This window comes from Sinohyriopsis cumingii, chromosome 11 (genome assembly GCF_028554795.1).
Source record: "Sinohyriopsis cumingii isolate HCF-2022 chromosome 11, ASM2855479v2, whole genome shotgun sequence".
NCBI classification, from domain to species: Eukaryota; Metazoa; Mollusca; class Bivalvia; order Unionida; family Unionidae; genus Sinohyriopsis; species Sinohyriopsis cumingii.
In genome coordinates, this window is record NC_142971.1 from 46,471,101 (window position 1) to 46,491,365 (window position 20,265).

Genomic DNA, 20,265 nt, shown 5'->3' on the forward strand with positions numbered 1-20,265 from the left:
CTGCTGGAGCATTATGCACTGGCCAATCTGGGTCTGCAGTTGGCTGGACTTGTCTGGTAAGTATATATATATATATATATATATATATATATATATATATATATATATATATATATATATAATGTCATTTCTTCCCAGTGGCAATTAAAATTATACATGAAGTTGGCACACTTGTACAGAAACTATTCTAAACTAAAATCTCACGTATGTAGGATTGCACACCATTATTGCATGAAGGGCAGTCATTTGTTTAAAATAAATATTCATGTTACATAAGGTGATTTGATGATCAGATGTTTCATTTGTTTTCCCAAGGTGAGTAATTTAGCAATGTTTATGATCATTTTTACACAGAAAATTTGCTATTGTTTAAAGTCACAATGCTAACGTTGTTGCATGCCTTTAGATGGATTAAAATAGCCCCAAACTAAAAATGTAATTGCAGTGTAAATATCGATAGCAAATAATGCTATTCATGATATATAAAGGGCAGGTTTCTGAAGTTTTGATGCAGTTTTTACTGTCTGTCAGCATAACTGATCTTTTGTGCATTCAGATTTGATTATTATACATTCACTATAAAGCAGTGCTAATTATACATTGTTTTTAGTCTGTCCATCTGTACGCTACAACATTTCTTTCCACACAATAACTCAGCTGTCCACCATCTACAGTAAACAAACTTTGTGGATGACTTACTCTTGGGGTAAGGTAGAACTCTATCAATTTCTGAGTCAAAAGCTCAATGGTAACTGACTAAAAGAAGAACAATGGTTTTGTACACAATGACTTGAGTTGTCACCATCTACATCTGCATCACAGATCTGGAGCAAATGTTATAGCCCATTTCACACAGACTTCGGTGAACTTCGTAATTTGCTCGGAATTTTGATCATGTGGCGGGTGGTCAGCTGACTGTAATAGGTGGTGGGCAGAATACGGCTAACGCTTCAGCATTGGCATCAACTTCTGTAACTACTTCAACATCGTTTATCGAGTTGAAAGATGCATATTCAACAGCGATGCTGCCGCACATATTGACAAAATTTAATATTTGAAACAGCCTGTCTTATTTTCTGGAAACCAGAGTGGATTTCAAACCCATACGAGAGAGTAGCTCTAAGTTGTTTACATCAGGATATGTACATGTAAGTAAGGAAACGGTGTCGAAGTAAACAAATTTAATCTTGATAGTTAAAGAGCAAGTTGTTCAAACTATTTCTGTGCATCCGAAACGTCACTATAATAAAATGTGTTTCATATGAGTTTATCAGATTTGTTTTTGAAAGACTGTGGATAATTTACATATAAATTTCAATCATTTAATTAATTTTATTTCTGAAATATTTCTAAACAACAATGGACGCCATTTTGTTATGTACATGTGCCCACCAGCGTTTGATTGGCTGGAGTATAAAGTAACTTGGGAGGTTATTTGGATAATTACGGAGCAACTCGGTTAAATTCGGTATGAAATGGTATTGGTTAGCTTGCATTTTCAGTAAGGAAGAAAGCCTATCAATTTTGGGGTCAAAAGGTCAAAGGTAAAGGTCACCAAAAGAAGAACAATGGTTTCTGCACAAAAATTTCAGTTATCTGCATAGAGCATCCGTAGACATGGGAAAGGAATATAATGTGCCATTCATGGTATTCTTGTTAAATAATTGAGAGCCATGATGTGACATGCTGTGTGTTGATTTGTGTTATAACAGAGTACATTATAGCAGGGTTTTCCTGTACAGTCTTAGAATGCTTTAAGGAGGTTCTGTTGAAATTTTCATCTTAAAATGATTCAACTTTTTGGTCACAAAAATGTATAAATTTGAAAGTAGACATTTGACGAAGTCTATCCAACCGATTGATTGCATTTCAATCAGATTAAATTTTCCTTGTTTAGGCCCTCTTAGAGCTGAAAGGGACCTTTAATAGGTTTTCATTTCTTAAAGCATTCTTCAATTTAAGTGTTGATAAAGGAAAGAGGTTGTGTGATGAGGAAATCTATAAGCAGTTTTTTTTAACTAACCTGGTCAAGTGAGTTTTTGGTATGGTCCTGCATCCATCATGTATTGTCCATCATCATTTGCTAATTTAAACTTATAAAAAATATTCATGTTACCATCGTTACCATTTTCACAGATAATATACTGGTATTACACCTTACAATGTCATTGATCTGAGATTTAATATGGCTGTCATTGTTGAAAAACATACAAGCTATTGGGCATCAGAAAGCATCATTCAGACTTGGGAGCTGAGGTCATTGATAGAGTATTTGATTCATAATCCAAGGGATACAGGTTCAGTACCCACCCAGGCCAGCCAGAGTTGGCTGCCTCAGTGTGTCCTTGTGAAGGGAACTTGGCACCCATTTTCTCCACATGATATATTAAGCCTATAATGTGTAAAATGTGCCATTAAAGCCAGCAAAAAAATCACACTAATGGCATTTGATTTTGAGGCCCACTTGGCCTCCACTTCTCAAAACACTATTTTGATTTATGGTTTTATCTAAAGAGTCACCAGTATGATCTTGTCATGGTTGTATATGCATTTTATCCATTTTGTTAATTTGTTAGGCATTCGTTTTTTTTCATAAAATTTCAAGACCTTGGCAAAATTGATCATTCTATAGAAACAGCAGAACCACTTTCTCTAGTCTATGAATTTATGTGCCAAGAAAATATAACTTTATCAATAAACCACAACAATACATGAATTTACAGTGATTTATCATTTGTAATTTGGATACTGTTTTTTTCTGTTTGCAGGTTAGATGGCGATGGTACAGATTTATTGTCAATGTTTTTGTTGGTAAGTTCTATCATTGGAACTGATAAGTTTCAATCAATTTATGGTGTTCAGGATGTGTAAATATTACCATAAAATTAGTTAATTCTGAAATGCCAAGAGTTGCATCCACTTCCAGGCTCTTCTGTTAGCATTTGTTACAAATTGATGTCCTGCATTATGCAAGGACTTCTGTTTACTGTGACAGTTTGTGACCTTGTTATCTGGCAGACTGAGTCTTGCCTTTAGGTGGGAAACAAGTCTGATTCATTCATTTCTACACAGTACGATGAGTATTTTTAATACTCCTGGGATCAGCATTGACATTTGGAGACGGGACTCAGTTTTTACATACATATATATTATTTCTACATTCTTGACCAGTACTACATTCCCATTACAAAAGGTCATTGACCTAAATCTCACATTTTGCTTGTATAGTTTAGGATTTTGCATGTTATGTACAAATTATTCTATCTAGAATCATGCACAAGCTATTCTCTCTTTAGTTTTGTACAAACTAATCAATAATCGTGAAACTTGGCATGGTGATGCATCTTAATGAGTACTACTCCCTCTTTGCAAAAGTAGGTCATTATTGCCCATATTATACACCTCACTGACTGGGTTTACATTCTAATTTTTATTTTTTAGTTACTGTTCATGTTAGAAACATGAAATTGATAATGATATGCATCTCTGTTTAGTACTACATCATTATACAAATGAAGCTCACTGTGACCTATATTTCATTTTTTCCTGGCTTAGGTTAAGTTTTTGCTACTATCTGGAATCATGAAACTTAGCGAAGGAATGCCTCTTGAAAAGAATTACACCAGCTTTGTAAAAAGGGCATATATGTCACAAATTATTTAATTTTTTGTTTCAAGTTCATTTATTGGGTGCTGTTTATTTTCAGATCCTAAACGTTTCTAATCAGATGCACATATGTTACCACTACACACTTACAACCAAAGAAGGTCACTGTGACCAACATTTTTTGCTTTACTAACGTAGGTTAAGTATTTGTGTTTAGCTCATAACCACATATATTTTCCATGTTATACATCTCCTAGCCTACACAAGAGGCCTTGTTTGACGAATGCAATTAGAAGTAGGAATCAGTATGAAAGAAATTGTATGTATCCTATTTTATGCTTAGAATCTATAAGGCATTTGTATTTCACATTGGTATGGCATGTCTTTGGTTATATTTTTGATCATTAAAAAATCTGGTGGGAAAAGTATAATTTACAATTTTTCTTTCTATGCAGTATGAAGCCAAGAAGCGGACATCAGCAGCAGATGCCTTGAAGCATCCTTTCTTCAATTCCTTGGGTCCAAGTGTTCATAGATTACCTGATAGTAAGTGTCATACAGACTACATCATAGTTGTCATGAAATTGTATGCACTGCCGATTTCTTTTTTTTTTACCATAATGACAACAAATCTTGGGACAGGAAAATATAATTATCATTGTCATTGTCCCAATACTTATAGATACAAAATGTAGCTTTTTTATGTAGTCATCATAGCCATGTGATTCATATTGTTGAGAAATAATGCAAAATGCTGAGAACAAGGGTTCCAAAAGAAGTGGAGGTGGACATGGTAGGAGGAAATGATAGTGATGTTAACACATTAACCCCTGGAGCTTTGAAAGCTATTTCTGAATAGACTCGAAAACACCAAATCCCCAGTCATGTTTCAATAACATACTGCCTACTTGTGTTAGAAACACCATTTTTCATTGGCTATTTGACTCGCGCATGAGCAGAAGGATAAAAGTTAGGAGTTCTTTTTTGCTAAACGGAGCAATTTTTTTTGTATGGAGACCACTCTTTATTCTATATGCCCATCTTATCCTACTTTTTGCAAAGGCTCATCTGTCTGTTTGCAGTTCATACTGGTTTGCCTTAGATCTGAGACCAAAAAGTCTAAAATCCCAACACAAAATTGGATTCCGACCACGGGGGAATTTTGGGTATAAAAAAGTCGGGTCCAGAAAAAGGAGGTTTTTTTATCTGTATTTTGTAGTGCAACTAGATATTCCAGATTTTTGGTATCATTGTAGAGCTACATCTGTCTACCTTTCTATAATACCACCAACTTTAATGTATCATGCATGACCATGACACTATAGTTGTTGTAGTTGTTGTTGTTGTGGGGTTTAATGCCATTTTTCAGCACACGATAGGCTGTGCATGGTGGCCAGTATTAATGGTGGAGAAAGAACCCTGGAAAACCCCGGGAAGAACCACCGACCCACGAGAAGCTACTGGCAAGCTTTCTCACATACCCACGTTAGCCAGTTCCTAGACTCGAACCCAAGAAGACAGAGGTGAGATGGCAGTGATCTGTAACAGAGAGCGCTTTAGACCACTCGGCCATTCGGGGCCCCCCCATGACACAACAGAGCTCAGCAGTAGGCTACTACCTCCTGCCCTGTTAAGTCTTCGCTAGGGGTTAATGTGTTAAATCTATCAGTGAATGGTGCAAGAATTTGTATGATGTCTAATTGGCCTTAAGTGAACATGGTGCCCCTAAGATAGCCAACAGGTCCACCATGGCAGTTATTTTGAAAATCTTATTATTACCACATTTTGTGATTGGTTAATAATGGCTTGGGGTTTTCATTCCATCGCTTCTGACTGTATGTGGTTGGTCCATTAAAATAAAACTGCATGCATACCTGACCTCCCAAAATGACCTCCAAAGTGGCCCTCTTGAAAATCTTATTGTGGTTAATCTTCTGCTTATATGATTTTAATAACATGAGGTGCCCAATGGAATAGATTTGATATGTAATCTGTAATGGAGTGCCATCAATAGCAAGTTAGAAAACCTGTATCAACTTCTTCATTATGGTTAAGCCAGTTAGGAATATGTTATGCAAGAATTGTGTTTGGTGTGGCTCCCATAGTAATGGTGGCTTCCTTAGCAACCAGATGGAGAACCTACAAATGATTTTCATCTCAAACAACTTGATAGAACAACTTTCTTTTCTAAACTGCCTGAACATAACAGGCCAGGTAATAGGTTGAGTCAGAAACACAGATAACCATGTGGACATGGAACAGTGCTTGGTGTTGTAAAGATGTTACAGCTACAACCAATTGAGTATCATTTCTGGTCACATTAGTAGGGTAGAAAATTGGTTGAAATTAACAGCCAGGTCTAGAATTACAGGTCATAATCCATAATAGCATGGTGGTCTTAGTTTGGAGGTTAAAAAACATGAAAATACAGGAGAAAAATCAATTTTTATTTTCAGTCATTATTGGCGGATTGTCTTAGTATCAGGGATGTTGTTAGGCAATATTTTATTGTATTGTTTTAAATTAATGAAACTGGAAAACCCACAGGAAACTACAGATATTGGATGGATGTAACCCTGTCTCCCTTCCAAAGGAAAAAAGACAATACTTTGCTTTATTGCTTGGTCTTCAACATGCTCATGTTTGAATTTTTAAAAATTATTTCTTATTTCTTATGATTGACTTGAACTATTACCATATATACTCACTTATAAATCCAAACTGCAAAAATGTAGACTCTTATCTGCGATAGCACAATGCACCTGCAGACCAGAGTATATGTTATTTGTTCTGATTCCTCCTAGTGAACTGCACAGACCCAGATTTGATGGTGCATGAATCTTGTATGTAAGTTTGCTTTTGGGCTTAACTTATAAGCAAGTATATACAGTGAATGATATGTGTAGATATTATAATACCTTCATATGTATTTTCATGCAGAAACTGTATACCAGTTCCATTTCTCTTTTTGTCCTCCACATTTCTTCATCATCCCATGACATTTTTGTTTCCACTCTTTAATTTTAAAACCATTTAAGATTAAGGGATAATAATAATAATAATAACAATGAGGACTTTGTATAGCGCTTAATCTTTAGAAGCTCTAAGTGCTTTGCAACATTAGACAACACCTATAACATAAAAAAAACCATATATAATGATATTATTACAACAACAAAAAAACACCATGAAATTAGAAAACAAAAGACATGCTGAAAATATTTAAGGTAGGGAACATTATTAGGTCTTTAAGTTTGTTCTTGCAGTCAAAATAAGTGAGTTTTAAGAATACTCTTGAATGGGATCATGATGTCTTTGTGTCTAAGTTCAGTGGGCAATTCATTCCACATTGCTGGGCCCTAGTATGCAGAAAGAACGTTGTCCATATGACTTTGTTTTCATAATGGGAATAATGAGTATACGATTGTCAAAAGAGGAGCGCAAATATCTTGCTGGTGTGTACACATTGGTGAGGTTGAATAGGTATGTTGGACTTGAGTCCGTCAGTGAAACGTAGCACAGAGAACAAATTTTGTGTTTGATTCTGGATTGAATGGATAGCCAGTGTAGGATACAGAGCAGCGGGGAGGTGTGCTCTGATCGTGGTACTCTAAGTATGATTCAAGCAGCTGTGTTTTGAACTTTTTGAAGTTTCTGAAGTAGATATTTAGATGAACCAGACAGAATTGAGTTACAATAATCCAGTCTTGAAAGTACTAATGAACATACAAGTGTTTTAGTGGCATCAACTGAAAGACATTTGTGAATGGAGCTGATGCATCTCAGCTCAAGATATGTAGCCTTGCATATGTTCATGACATGCTGGTGCAATGTGAGAGTACTGTCCAGAGTAACACCTAGGTTTCAAACTGACTGTGTGAATTTAATGTTGGTGTTACTGATATTTATTGCTTGAGGTAAAGGATGTGACTGAGAAAGTCTTTGTGTTGTGATCAGAATGGCCTCAGTTTTATCATCATTCATCTGCAGCTTGTTACATATCATCCATGATTTCACATCACAAATGCACCTCTCTATACCTTGGATGGTAGCATCAACTTCATTTGGGTGGCTAGATTTGTATATGTGGGTGTCATCAGTGTACAATTGGTGAGACACTGGATGATGATCTATGACACTTGAGAGCGGCTGAGTGTATAGAACGAAGAGAACAGGTCCAAGAACAGACCCCTCTGGAACACCACAACATAGATTAACTGGGCTGAAGTGTATTCCATTTGCAGACACAATTTGTGTCCTGTTAACCAAGTAGGACTTGAACCACAGTAAGGCTGTATCATGAATGCCAAATACATGCTGGAAACGGTGAAGTAATATATCATGGTCTATTGTGTCAAATGCTGCAGACAAATCGAGGAGGATGAGGACTGTAATCTTTCCACTATCCAAAGCAGAGAGAACGTCATTAACTACTTTTAGAAGAGTAGTTTCAGTACTGTGTCAAGGGCGATATGCAGATTGTGCATTGCTAAAAAGACTGTTTGAATTCAGATGAGATACAAGTTGGGATATAATATGAATGGGAGATTAGAAACTGGGCGGTAGTTCTTTAAATCGTTATAGTCGAGTGTTGGTTTCTTCAGCAGGGGCTTTACAATGGCAGTTCTGAAAAATGATGGGAATTCCCCGGATGAGAGAGAGGTATTAATAACATCAGTTAGTGAAGGCAATACTGGATCTAAGCACTCACGCAGCAGTGATGTTGGAATTGGATCAAGTTCACATGACTTTGGTGCACTCTTCATCATGATTGTACGTACTAAATCCATAGAGATAGGTTCAAATGCTGCTAATGGTTGCCGCTGAAATTATGTATCCCAGCTTATGGTAATGATGAGTCAATTGAAATTGTGTTGTCAAGCTTATCTCTAATGGTTTGTACTTTGTCATGGAAGAAATTTGCAAACAGGTCTGGAAGGTCAACTAGAGAGAAGGTAATTGGATGTGGTGTACATTTGTTCCTTGACATTAGCTTACTAGTAATCTTGAAGAGCTCTTTGCAGCTGGAAATTTCCATGATCTTAGTACTGTAGTGGGCTGATTTCACTGCATAGACTATGTGACGTTCTTCTTAGTGGCTTCATAGATTTGCTTATGAATAGTGAGTCTGGTGGAAAGCCAAAACCTCTCAACTTTACAGTGGTCTTTTTTAGCAGTGTGAAGCTGGTCCCTAACACTGCTATACCATGGAGAACACTTTTGAATTGATACTCTGCACTTGGTAGCTGGGGCATGTTTGTCGAGCAATGAATGCAGGCAGTTATCGAGTTGTTCTGCTGTAGGAGGTAGGCAAGTTGTTAGGTTTGCTTGAATCTCATGCATTAGTTTGGTTCTATTTATCATATGGAGGTTTCTCTTAGTAGCAAATAAAGGAGGAGTGTTAGGGACTGATATGTCAAGATGGCATATAATGCAGAGGTGATCTGATGCAAGTTTGTGGGATACCAGGGAGGAACTTAGAATATTATTATCAGGTCTGTGAAGAATCCAGTCTAAAATGTGACCATGTTTATGGTTGGGTTGGTTAACTGACTGAGTTTGAAAACATTAATGGAATCTAGGTGTTTTTATGTATCTGGGTTTCCAGGACAGTCAAAGTGAAAGTTGAAATCACCAAGAATAATCAGCTTGCCACCTATTGAATTTCCATACTCCAGGAGACTCGGAAACTGCTCCAAAAAGAGAGATTCAGTCAGCTTGTTTTTTCTACTAGGAGGAGGGTGGTATAGTCCATTGTAAGTGTGGTTTGGACTAGTTCAAATGATGTGTGGTAGAAATTGAAAGTTGTGGTGTGGTTAAGACGTTTGATCATGGAGTTCTTTGTGATGACAGCAATTCCACCTCCACAAGTCAGAGTGGTTGGGGAACGACTTGGGCTGATCACCTGATGTTTTTAACCATGTTTTTGTCAGGAAAAAGACGTTGATATTCTGATTGTAAATAAAAAATTAACTATTTCTGTGCGCTTTTTCAGTGGTCCTACTTATTCGACATTGAATAATGCAATACGCAGAGGTATCTCTTGGATAGTTGACACAGAGGTTGACAGTTTAATAGCGATTTGAATTAGGTTATCTAAGTTAACGGTCGAATTTTTAAATTGTTGAGCTGGAAAGGGCTTGACATACTTGTACATCATCACTAGAAGTTGTCACATACCACATTGGGTATGCTATTTTCAAGATAACATTACAACTCTGTTTTGAAGGTTATAGATCTCATCATTTTTAACTTTTGCAATCTCACCTTAGTAGGCGGCAGATAAAAATTCACTAAATATGCTTGCTTTTACTTTCAGCTGTATCAATATTCACAATCCCAGGTATTGTGTTACACAGGGACCCAGGAATGAGATCATCCTCCTTCTCATTGTCAGGTATACTTGCAACATATATCCAACCTTCGTTACTGTATAAAGCAATGCAACTTTTGTTGTTGTTATTGTAGGTTTTAATGCCATTTTCCAGCACACGATAGGCTATACATGGCGGCCAGTATTAATGATGGAGGAAGAACCCGGGAAAACCCCGGAAAGAACCACCAACTCACGAGAAGCTACTGGCAAGCTTTCTCACATTCCCACATTGGCTGAATCTGAGACTCGAACCCACGCAGACATAGGTGAGATGGCAGTGATCCGTAACGGAGAGCTCTTTAGACCACTCGGCCACTCGGGGCTTCCCAGTGCAACTTTTGTAAATGTATCATGTTTCCTCTTAGTGAAAAGTACATCAACTTTTGTCCACTCCTTGGTCCAGTTTTCAAATGAATAGAATATAAGTGAGTGTCCATTCAGTGTGAAATATATGCAGATAGTTAGTTGATCATAATGCCAAATACAGTGCACATTAATTGCCATATTGTATTTGGATCAAGATTATCAATTTTGTTTTCAGTCAGTTTGCTTCTGACATTACTAGCTGTTTTGCCACACTGTGATATGTTGTAGTTTATAACATCACATTAGTGTGCTAATAAATATCCACCAAATCAGTTTTCCCTCATTATAACACCTTCCATTACAATGTAAATCTAGACATAGCATGATATTAACCACATTACCAAAATTAAACCATTTTGCTTGAAATTGGTCTACCAGCTGTATGGCAATATCAGGTGAAATAAAAATACACAAATATGAAGTGAAAAACAATCTTTAATTTACATAAATTAAAGTTAAAAGGTTTCACTAACATTTGTATTCACACACACACACACATACATACATACATTAAAATAATTTATCATTCATGCTATACTGTGGAACCATACATAATGCTGTTGAAAGTTGTGGACCCCAGCGTACTGCATTAAAATGAGCTAGAACTATGTAATGATGATGCTTATCTTACAATTCACTGGTACAGACGATTTTTTTCTGGTGTAAAACTTAATTACTAATACCTTTTTTCTTTCCATGATAAATATGGCATATTAAAATAATATCTCCCAAAGGAAAAAAACATTAAGGAATTTGAGGAATTGATAAATGATTACGTTTGTGAGTGATAATGACATAGGCACAAGTCGTAAATTTGTTTATCCTCCGAAGCTGTCATATTGTTTGCATACTTACATAGCCACCCACCTTACAGCTTTCTGTATGCTTTGAAATCATTTATTCTCATGGAAGCTACCTTTATGATTTTGCTTAAAACACACATTTATTTTCATGTGTAAATATTTTGATAGAGATATACTGAAAAAAAGACCATATGCATTATCATGCACATAGCAATATATGACGATACAAGACCACTATTGATAGAAAGATGCACCTGATATTCAGCTAATTTTTCTATTTTCTTTTAATTTCCAGGTAAAATTAGAAGACAAAGCATGTTATTCTAATGTTGAATGGGAAGTCTGTCTCACATGGACTGAAAATGTACTGTGTTGATAAAAGTGCTTCATTTCATCTTTGTGAGGTCTTAGCTTTTGCTGGTGGAGGTCTGCGAATTGAGATCAGAAGATTTTAGACAGCTTGGGAGAAAGGAAATGTAGAGAACTTTCAAGAGGTGCTTAGCACTTTATCTGAGATCAACTGTTCTCATTAACCACATGGAAGAGTGGTTGGTCAATAAATACAATCTGTAACTTATGACTTGAGAAAACAGTGATCTCAATTTTCAGGGTCATTAAATGTAAATGGATGTGAATATTATGTGTGTGCTCAAAATGTGCTATTTTCTTGGAATAAAATCTCTTTGAGATGGGAAATTGTATCACAGGATGAAAGTTCTCAGTCATGAGATATATTTATCTTGGGAAGCATAACAAGAATGTGAGGACTGGAGTACTTGCATCCTTATGTGCAAGGGATATCTCATATTAAACCATTTTTGGAGCAAAATACAATGCAGGCATTGTATGCTTTATTTGGTGTAATCTTCCATTTCATTAAAAGGTGTGAAAATAGCTTATCATGCTACAAAAAGTAAATCATGAAGAAACATATCTGGAAGTCTTTCGACTGTTTTGATTTTATTTTCTTGTAATGAATCAGGATTATGGATATTTGTCTACAGAGAAGAAAGTAGACTGTTGTGTGATAATTGCTTTTAAATTATTCTTTTAAAATTTCACCACAAGTTGTAGGATATCACTAATAATTTCTATTCTTTTGATCTGTTGGAAGTTGCTAGTAGTTACAATTCTTTTGATACTTAGGAGGTTTCCAATTGTTACTATTCTCTTTATATGTGAGAGGTTGCTAATTCTCTTGATATATAGGAGGTTTATAATTTTCTTGATATGTTGGAGGTTGCTAATTGTTACTGATCTCTTGATATGTAGGAGGTCATTGATAATTTCTGTTCTTTTGATATGTATGAGGTTACTATTAGTCTTTTTTTTTTTTGTTTTATGTGTTGGAGGCTGCTAATAGTTATTGTTCTCTTGCTGTATAGGTATATTGCTAATAGTCGCTATTATTTTAATAGGTCACTAAACGTTCCTCTTCAGATATATAGGTCACTAAATAATTTCTAGTCTCTTGATATGAAGAGGTTAGTACAAGCTTCCTGTTCTCTAGATATGTAGGTTTCTGCAAGGGTATATTTTTGCTTCATAAATATTGGAGGTCAGTAGTAGTTCTCTTATGTTGATATGTTGGAGGCTACTAATATACTATTCTCTGGATATTTAGGAGGTCGGTACTATTTTCACTTGATATTTAGGAGGTCATTAATAGCTTATCTTCACATGCTGAGCTCCAGATAAGTAGTGTGTTTGCATATTTTGCACAGACAAAACAACTAATAACATAAACGAAGGTATGCAAAGCATTTGAAGCATTTAGTTCAAAGTGTATGCATATTGATCCTTCATTAAGACCATGTTGTATGCTGGAATATTTTATAACTATAAACTATACTATCAGTACAAGTTCCATGCATGCTGGGATATTTTATAACTATACATGTTCTATGCACATTTAAAAGGATAGTGCTTGATCACTGAAAAGCCAACTAAAACTAAGCACTGTGATTAAACATGCTATGAATTAATCTTAGTCACTAAGACGTATGACACATTCCAATAGTCATGATGTAATGTCATGTCTTGATGTGATGGCACATGATTGTTGTATGATATTGAAAAAAGACACAATTGAATTTCAACAATTGCAAACTAGGAAGTAACATGTTAGTAGTTATTCTGGTCTAGAATTCTATCTGGGACATATAGTATTCCTTTGATGTGTATAATTCCATGACTTTATATCAGTCTAATTTCTTTGCTGTGATCCTGCTACTTACACTGACCATTCACTCACAACAAGACCATTGGCTATCTTCAGCTGAAACTTTGGTACTGTATTTTTGTATACCTTAGGTTTACACCCTGATAAGCAAGGACTCCTTGCATTGCCTGTATAGTTACCATAATGCCTACATAGTTACCACAATGCCATTTGGCTGCAGCATGCAGCATTCTTTAGAACTATAGTGAATTTATTTTGTTTTATTTTGTTGTAATGGTTCCTCTGCAGCTGGAATTAGATTCCAGGAATTTTAAATAGGACTGATATTTTGAAAGATATATTACTGCAACTCATTTCTGTTAAACTAGGTCCATCCATCTTGATTTTTGTATGCTATATCACTTAAAAACCTTATTTCACACCAAATAACCCATCATAATGTTGTCTACAATGGAAGCGAGGATCTATATGTGTATATTTTGACTAGAAAAAAAAACAAAAAAAACTTCATCTTCATAATTAAGCCAGTATTGGAGCAAATCTATTATTACATGTAGTGACTGTGTTGACAGACCAGGATACTGTATTTATGTTCAACATATCATTTGTTATGTTTTGTTTTTGTACAAAATGTTGCCCAAACCTTTCCAGTCCTATGTAATAGCCTCAGATTACCTTTTGTTACACATATGGATGCATAGAAAGGTTTTAATTTAGCTTTTGTCTCAATCAAATGTTCCCAGTCTTTTACAATATGTAGACTTCTTCATGCCAGCACTTCAGTTTCTTAAACAAAGCACATATATAACCTTAAGTTTAGTTTAAGCTCTTCAGTATAACACTGATATCTACCTTTTTTATGTATTTATTTCTCTTGATATTAAACTGGTAACATTTAACAAAAAATTAACCATCTTTGACCATTACAGAAATACTTTTTCTTTTAAAAAATCATAAATATCAGAAAGTGGTGTCCATGTTTAAGAGATTGTACAGATATAGTAATTTTTAAGATATACATTTAATTGAGATAGCTACTGTACATATACTGTGGGGAATTACCTTTCCCTAAGTAGGGCAACATATGCATACTTTTATGATGAAATAGTATTTCTTTGCACACAAGTTGAATTAATATAAAGAAATATCTTAGTCTATAGAGAGGGTATTAGTTACATAGTTACATGTGGCCAATCTTGGTTTGCTTGCTGTAATTTTGTATTCCTTTTAAATTTTTTGTCCAATTTTGTATAATTCTCTTTCACCATATATGCTCCTTTATAAGTTGGATCCAGCTGCAGTATGCACAGACTTGGATCTGGTATTACATAATGCACCAGTAGATCTAGATCCATGCAGTTTGAACTAATCATTAAAGCAAACAACATAGACCCAGATCTGCAGGTGTATTGCATGATTGCCAAATAGTGTCTGTGTTCTCTGCAGTTTACCCCCACTTATAAGCAAGTATATATGGTATATGAAGGTTTTGTATTGATTTATAATTTGACAGTATCTTTTTACTGTTATCTCACAACAGTTTTTTAACTGTTATCTTACAACAGTGTTTTGGATGATGTATTTATCCATGGATTTTAGAATTGCCATTTTCTCAGTTAGAAACTGTATTATCAAGAACAACTCATGGGTTCATAATGGTAATTAAATCAGATGGTATTGTTATACTGTGTAAAATTTACTACAACAGATGTGTCCGAATCTGTCAGAATTGATAAAACAATACTTGTTGTTTGTTGTTTTTCTTCTTCTTGAAATTTATTTTCTATTATTTGTGATTTAAGTTTCCTTGTATCTAGTCCCAGTTACACTAATTAACTCCAATTTTCTTTCACAATTTGGTATTGTTCATTCTATTTTTTTTTTTAAATTTGGGCCTAATACTGCAGGGCTCGAAATAACGGTGAGCAATTTGCAATTTACAGTTGGGAAAAAACATCAGGAGAATTATTTTGCTGTTGCACTTCACAGGTATTAATTTCCATTTGATTGATGGTTAACAAATCATACCAATGGCTTTTCAGTGTTGATTAGCTTTAATTACAGTGTCCCTGTGGCTTTCTGGTGGTAAATTCCCCTAATTACAGCAACCCAGTGGCTTTCCTTTGTTAAATTGCCCTAATTACAGCATCCTGGTTGCTTTCCAGTGTTAAACTGCCCAAATTGCAGCATCACATTGGCCTTCCGGTGCTAAAGGGATCTAATTTACAGCATCCCAGTGATTTTCCGGTGTTAAATTTCCCTAATTACAGCATCATATGACTTTACAGTGTTAAACAGCTGTAATTACAGCATCCCAGTGCTTTATTTAGATTACCTAATTACCTAATTACAGCATCCCAATTGCTTCTAGTGTTAAAGAGCCATAATTACAGCATCTCACTGGCTTCCAATGTTAAATAGACATAATTACAGCATCCCACTGGCTTCCAGTGTTAAATAGCCATAATTACAGCATCCCCATGGCTGCCAGTGCTAAATAGCCCAAATTGGGCTATGTGACCTGACACTTACCACCACTGCAGTGATGCTCCAACTTTTCCAAGGCTACATCTTGCTTTTGAGGCAGACAGAGGGATTTTGGGTTAATCTCTTTATATAGTTATAAAAGTTAAACATATAAAGTAATCACGAGTACTTCTAGATAGGGTAACAATTTACAAGAGGAACTACAGTCATTTTTGCTTTGTGGATGTTATCAGAACACAATAATTAAACTAGGATTATGGACAAATGACTGCTAGTAAACAAAGGACAGCTAAATAACATGGTGATGTAAATTAACATTTTTCTTTGTGCAGTCAACATCCCTCATCATTTGGAACATGCTCATTCCTTTGTCAACCCAAAAGATTTTGAAATGGTACTGCATCAAAGTTATGTCAAGCTTTGTTGGAAGCAAGGGTGCCTTCCATAAAAGGAGTTGCAATGTTTGTAACTAGTAGTATCTTTCATAGAAATAGTTCTGAATATGGCAGACATGTACAGCATGATGTTATTTCCAAGTCCAGTGGAAATGACCAAGTAGTACATGTACTCTGATTTGAACCCTAATCAATCCACAGTAACAGCTGTTATGTATACATGTATATTAACATCCATCAATGGATTCCAGTACTACTGATAATTTGCCAGTGAAATCTTTAAAAAAAACTGTTTTACTTTTATGCAGCAGAGGACATTAAATGGGCCAGTCCAAAGCACCACAGTGCATAACTTTTGGGATTGTTTGACTTTTGTGTAGCAGAGGACATTAAATGGGCCAGTCCAAAGCACCACAGTACATAACTTATGGGGTGTGGTGGGTTATTTTCTTAAAAGCAACAAACTTTCACTAACATTTGAAAAATAATGATATAAATATTTAAATTAAGCTTCACAAAGTATAGTGCAATCAATCAATAATATAACAAAAAATACAATACTGAATGTACAAGTTAATAAATACAAAGGATATGTATATATATATATATATATATATATATATGGGGGGGGGCAACAAACAGTGCAAAACTAGTTTTTAACTAGCCTAAGCACCTTTAATTCAGTTGAGCCTCTGTCAATGCCAGGCACAAAATGGAGACAAGACAGGTAATAAACAACAGAAATACATCTCTTAGACATAGTCTTATAAACCTTTGTAATTTCATTGCTTTCATTTGTGTTTATTGTTTGTCTTGTCTCCCAAAAGACCTAATTAGGTATACAAACCTTTGTAATTTCAACCTTTTCTTTTTGTGGTTATTATTTGTATTGTCTGTGTTTTATAATTGTTTTAGACAAGACTCTGTGAGTCAAAAATGCAGAGGCTAGTTAAAAATTAGTTGTGCACTGTTCATTATCAAGTTGTTGCACTGATCTTAATCAATCCCTGACAAACATGATCTCCTGCTAGATAAATTGCTCTTACACAGTAATACACTAAAAAAAAATTAAAGTTGATTTTAAGCCAGAAGGGATTGCACTGAACCCAATTGCAGTAAACACATATAATGAAGTATCAAGCACTAGAAAGCACATTGCAAAGTCCCTTACTATGTTTCATTCATAATTTTAGCTTCATTGAAATTAAATCTGGATATAACGATGTGATTATTTCTGTCCCTTGGACATCGTTATATGCAGAATTTATTGTTTAAGTCCTGACAGATTTGTATGTTAGGAACTTTTTGTGAGAGAGAGAGAGAGAGACTGACTTAAGGATAATGCAAACTGAAAATTTTATTATGATTTTTAGAAATTTTGTGACTTTAGGGTAAGAATTGTACCGAGTTGCTGGCATTCTTGATAGAAATTTAGAAAATTGTGACATGCTTTAATTGATTTTCTTGTTAATTTAATCTTTAACTGTAGACATGATAGGTTGAAGTTTATGGGATTATAGATGAAAACTTTATTTGAATGCATGGGAAACTATCTGCAGTTGAAGTTTGAAGTATAATCTATAATTGACATATGGTATATACTCGCTTGTAAACGAAGTCCAAATACAGGCTGCACAGATCCAGATCTGCCATCACAGAATGTGCTGGCGGATCTGGATGTACGAAGTTTCTTAGGCGTTATCAATAGAACAAACAATTTAGACCCTGGTCTGCTGTTACATAATTGGACTTTCCTTAAGTGTGCGTATATATGGTAGGTTGACCAGTCGGGTCCAAATGAATTAACATCCTCATAAGCAACTTGACTGAACAATAATGCAATACAGTAGCATACATTTGTTTTAAATCCGATAAATCTCGACATTTGGTAGAAGTATATTTAATTTTGTAACCAAAGCTTGATTCTTCATGATTATGTGTTTCTGTTTCAACAGTGTTGTAGAGTTGTCCTTTGAGAAGGTGGTTTCCATAACATCATTGAGCTGTTATAGCTCAGTTGATAGAAAATCAGACTCATAATCCAGAGGTGGTCAGTTCAATATCCACCTAAGTCAGCCTGGTTTGGCTGCCACTGTATGTCCTTTGGAAAGGAGCTTAGCTGCCATTATCTATAGCTAAGAGGTGAAAGGTCAATGTTATACATTCTTTTTTGTGTCCACTTGATAAGTCAGGTTTCCTGAATCCAGTCTGTATCGAACTTCATGTACAATCTACACTTTGGCAGCTCCATATCTCAAGCCCAAAAATCAAAAGTCAAGGTCACAGGAGGTAAAATTTCCATTTTGGGTTCCATGTAAATATTATCCTTTAAGTTATGTACCAAATTTTTTGTTAGCTTCATAAATGCATTGCAGTTGAGGAAGAGCAGATCTTTTGAGTTTGCAGTGAATGAATCAAATCTAAAGAGCACTGGGCAGAACCTATAATTTTATATTTACAATAGCTTCTGTCATTTTAGAGAGATAAACAATTATTTGGATGGCTGTTTTCTGTTTCATAACTTAGCATGTATTAGATCAGTCAGATGAAGGATATCTTGGCAACAACAACACACGCTTCATTGCTTTTTCCCAGCAGATGCATCATAGGCTTAGTTTGCTTCATATGAATGCCAACAATTGTGTGAACCCCTTTGACCATACTTGTATCAAGTCATATCCATAGTTCTGTACCATAGAGCAAGGACTGTACTATTCATACATTTTATGGCATTGCAATTCACATCCATTCTGTGATTGCCTTAAAAATGATTACATTTTGCACGTTTCATGGCAGTAAAAATCAATTCCCATGTCAAACTTTGATTTCTTAATCAAGTCCAATTTCAGACTCCATTGAAGACCTGATTGGATGAAATTCAGGTCTTCCTAATACTGGACCAATTAAATTTTGTAAGCTTGTTCTTTAGCTACCAGAAATTATGGCAAATTTTAAACCAGGTATATGTAATAAAATTGTATTTTGCCTATCAAAAGATACTTCAGTAAAAATTTGTCAAAGTTTTCAAAATGAGACCACACTTTATCTTTATTTTTTACTTTATTTGCTTTGCAGTCATAGCAGGGCTTCATAAATTAATATGATTCCAATCAATCAGGGAGCCATAACAGCTCAATTGGTAGAACATCAGACTTGTTATCCAAGAGACACAGGTTTGATAACTGTCCATTCTAGCTCCAGTCAGCCTGCTATGTGCATCCTTGGGGAAAAGTATATGGCAGTCATTTCCTCTGCATGATTAAACCAACAATCTGTTGAAAATGCTGTTAAAGCCAACAAAAACAAAAATCAAACAGTGTAGGCAGATTATGCAATGGCAGATTTTCATCTGTGCTTCAGAGTAAACCTGTCATGTACCTCTATTACCAAGCCTAACTACCTAACTGGGGCCCTAGGTGACCACGTGGTTATTAATCCTCACCTGTACCAATCACTACTATCTCATCTCTTTCCATGTGGGTTCAAAACTCGGCAAATATGGGTATGCACAAACACTTGCCATGGGTTGGTGGTTCTTCACAAGATTTTCATGGGTTCTTCCCCCAGTTATTCTGGCTGCCATGTATAGCCTATCATGTGCTGAAAAATGGTGTTAAGCCATCAATAACAATAACGAAACAGAACTCTACATTTTTCTTGCAAAAAGTATTGTGATGGCAGGTGAAAATTCTGTTTTATATGCCTTTTGTACAAAAAGTAGCAAACTGTCCATCTTTTGGGGTAAACATGAGCAACTCTTGTTATATACATACTTAATTTAATTTATTATGTTGACTGGGCAACATATTTTTGTAAACCCATTTTTATGTAAATTACGCTGTACATATGTGAATACATAATTGTCCTCATTGATACCATCATCATTATTGCATCACAATTGACATCACATGTGTCTTCTGGCATATCATACTAGTAAGGTATTTTGTAAGGTCATATAACTTTTCATCACAATGACATAAGAACACTGAATCATGGAAGTCTTGTAATAAAATATCAGTCAAACATTTAGACTCCTGTCAATTCTTATCC

General features: G+C 35.2%; 1 protein-coding gene across 5 annotated transcripts in view; it reads left to right on the plus strand.

Moving 5' to 3' along the window:
• The window catches only part of LOC149788062 (cyclin-dependent kinase 17-like), a 225,285-nt gene extending 205,045 nt beyond the window's left edge, over positions 1-20,240 (plus strand). For all 5 annotated transcript variants that reach the window (XM_089974353.1, XM_089974352.1, XM_089974355.1 and 2 more), the window contains exons 13-16: positions 2,769-2,811; positions 4,062-4,152; positions 9,926-10,003; positions 11,447-20,240. In XM_089974353.1, coding sequence (XP_089830479.1) covers positions 2,769-2,811; positions 4,062-4,152; positions 9,926-10,003; positions 11,447-11,478 — 244 coding nt within the window. In that variant the 3' untranslated portion in view covers positions 11,479-20,240. The remainder of the gene's footprint in view (positions 1-2,768; positions 2,812-4,061; positions 4,153-9,925; positions 10,004-11,446) is intronic.
• Positions 20,241-20,265: the final 25 nt, after the last annotated feature.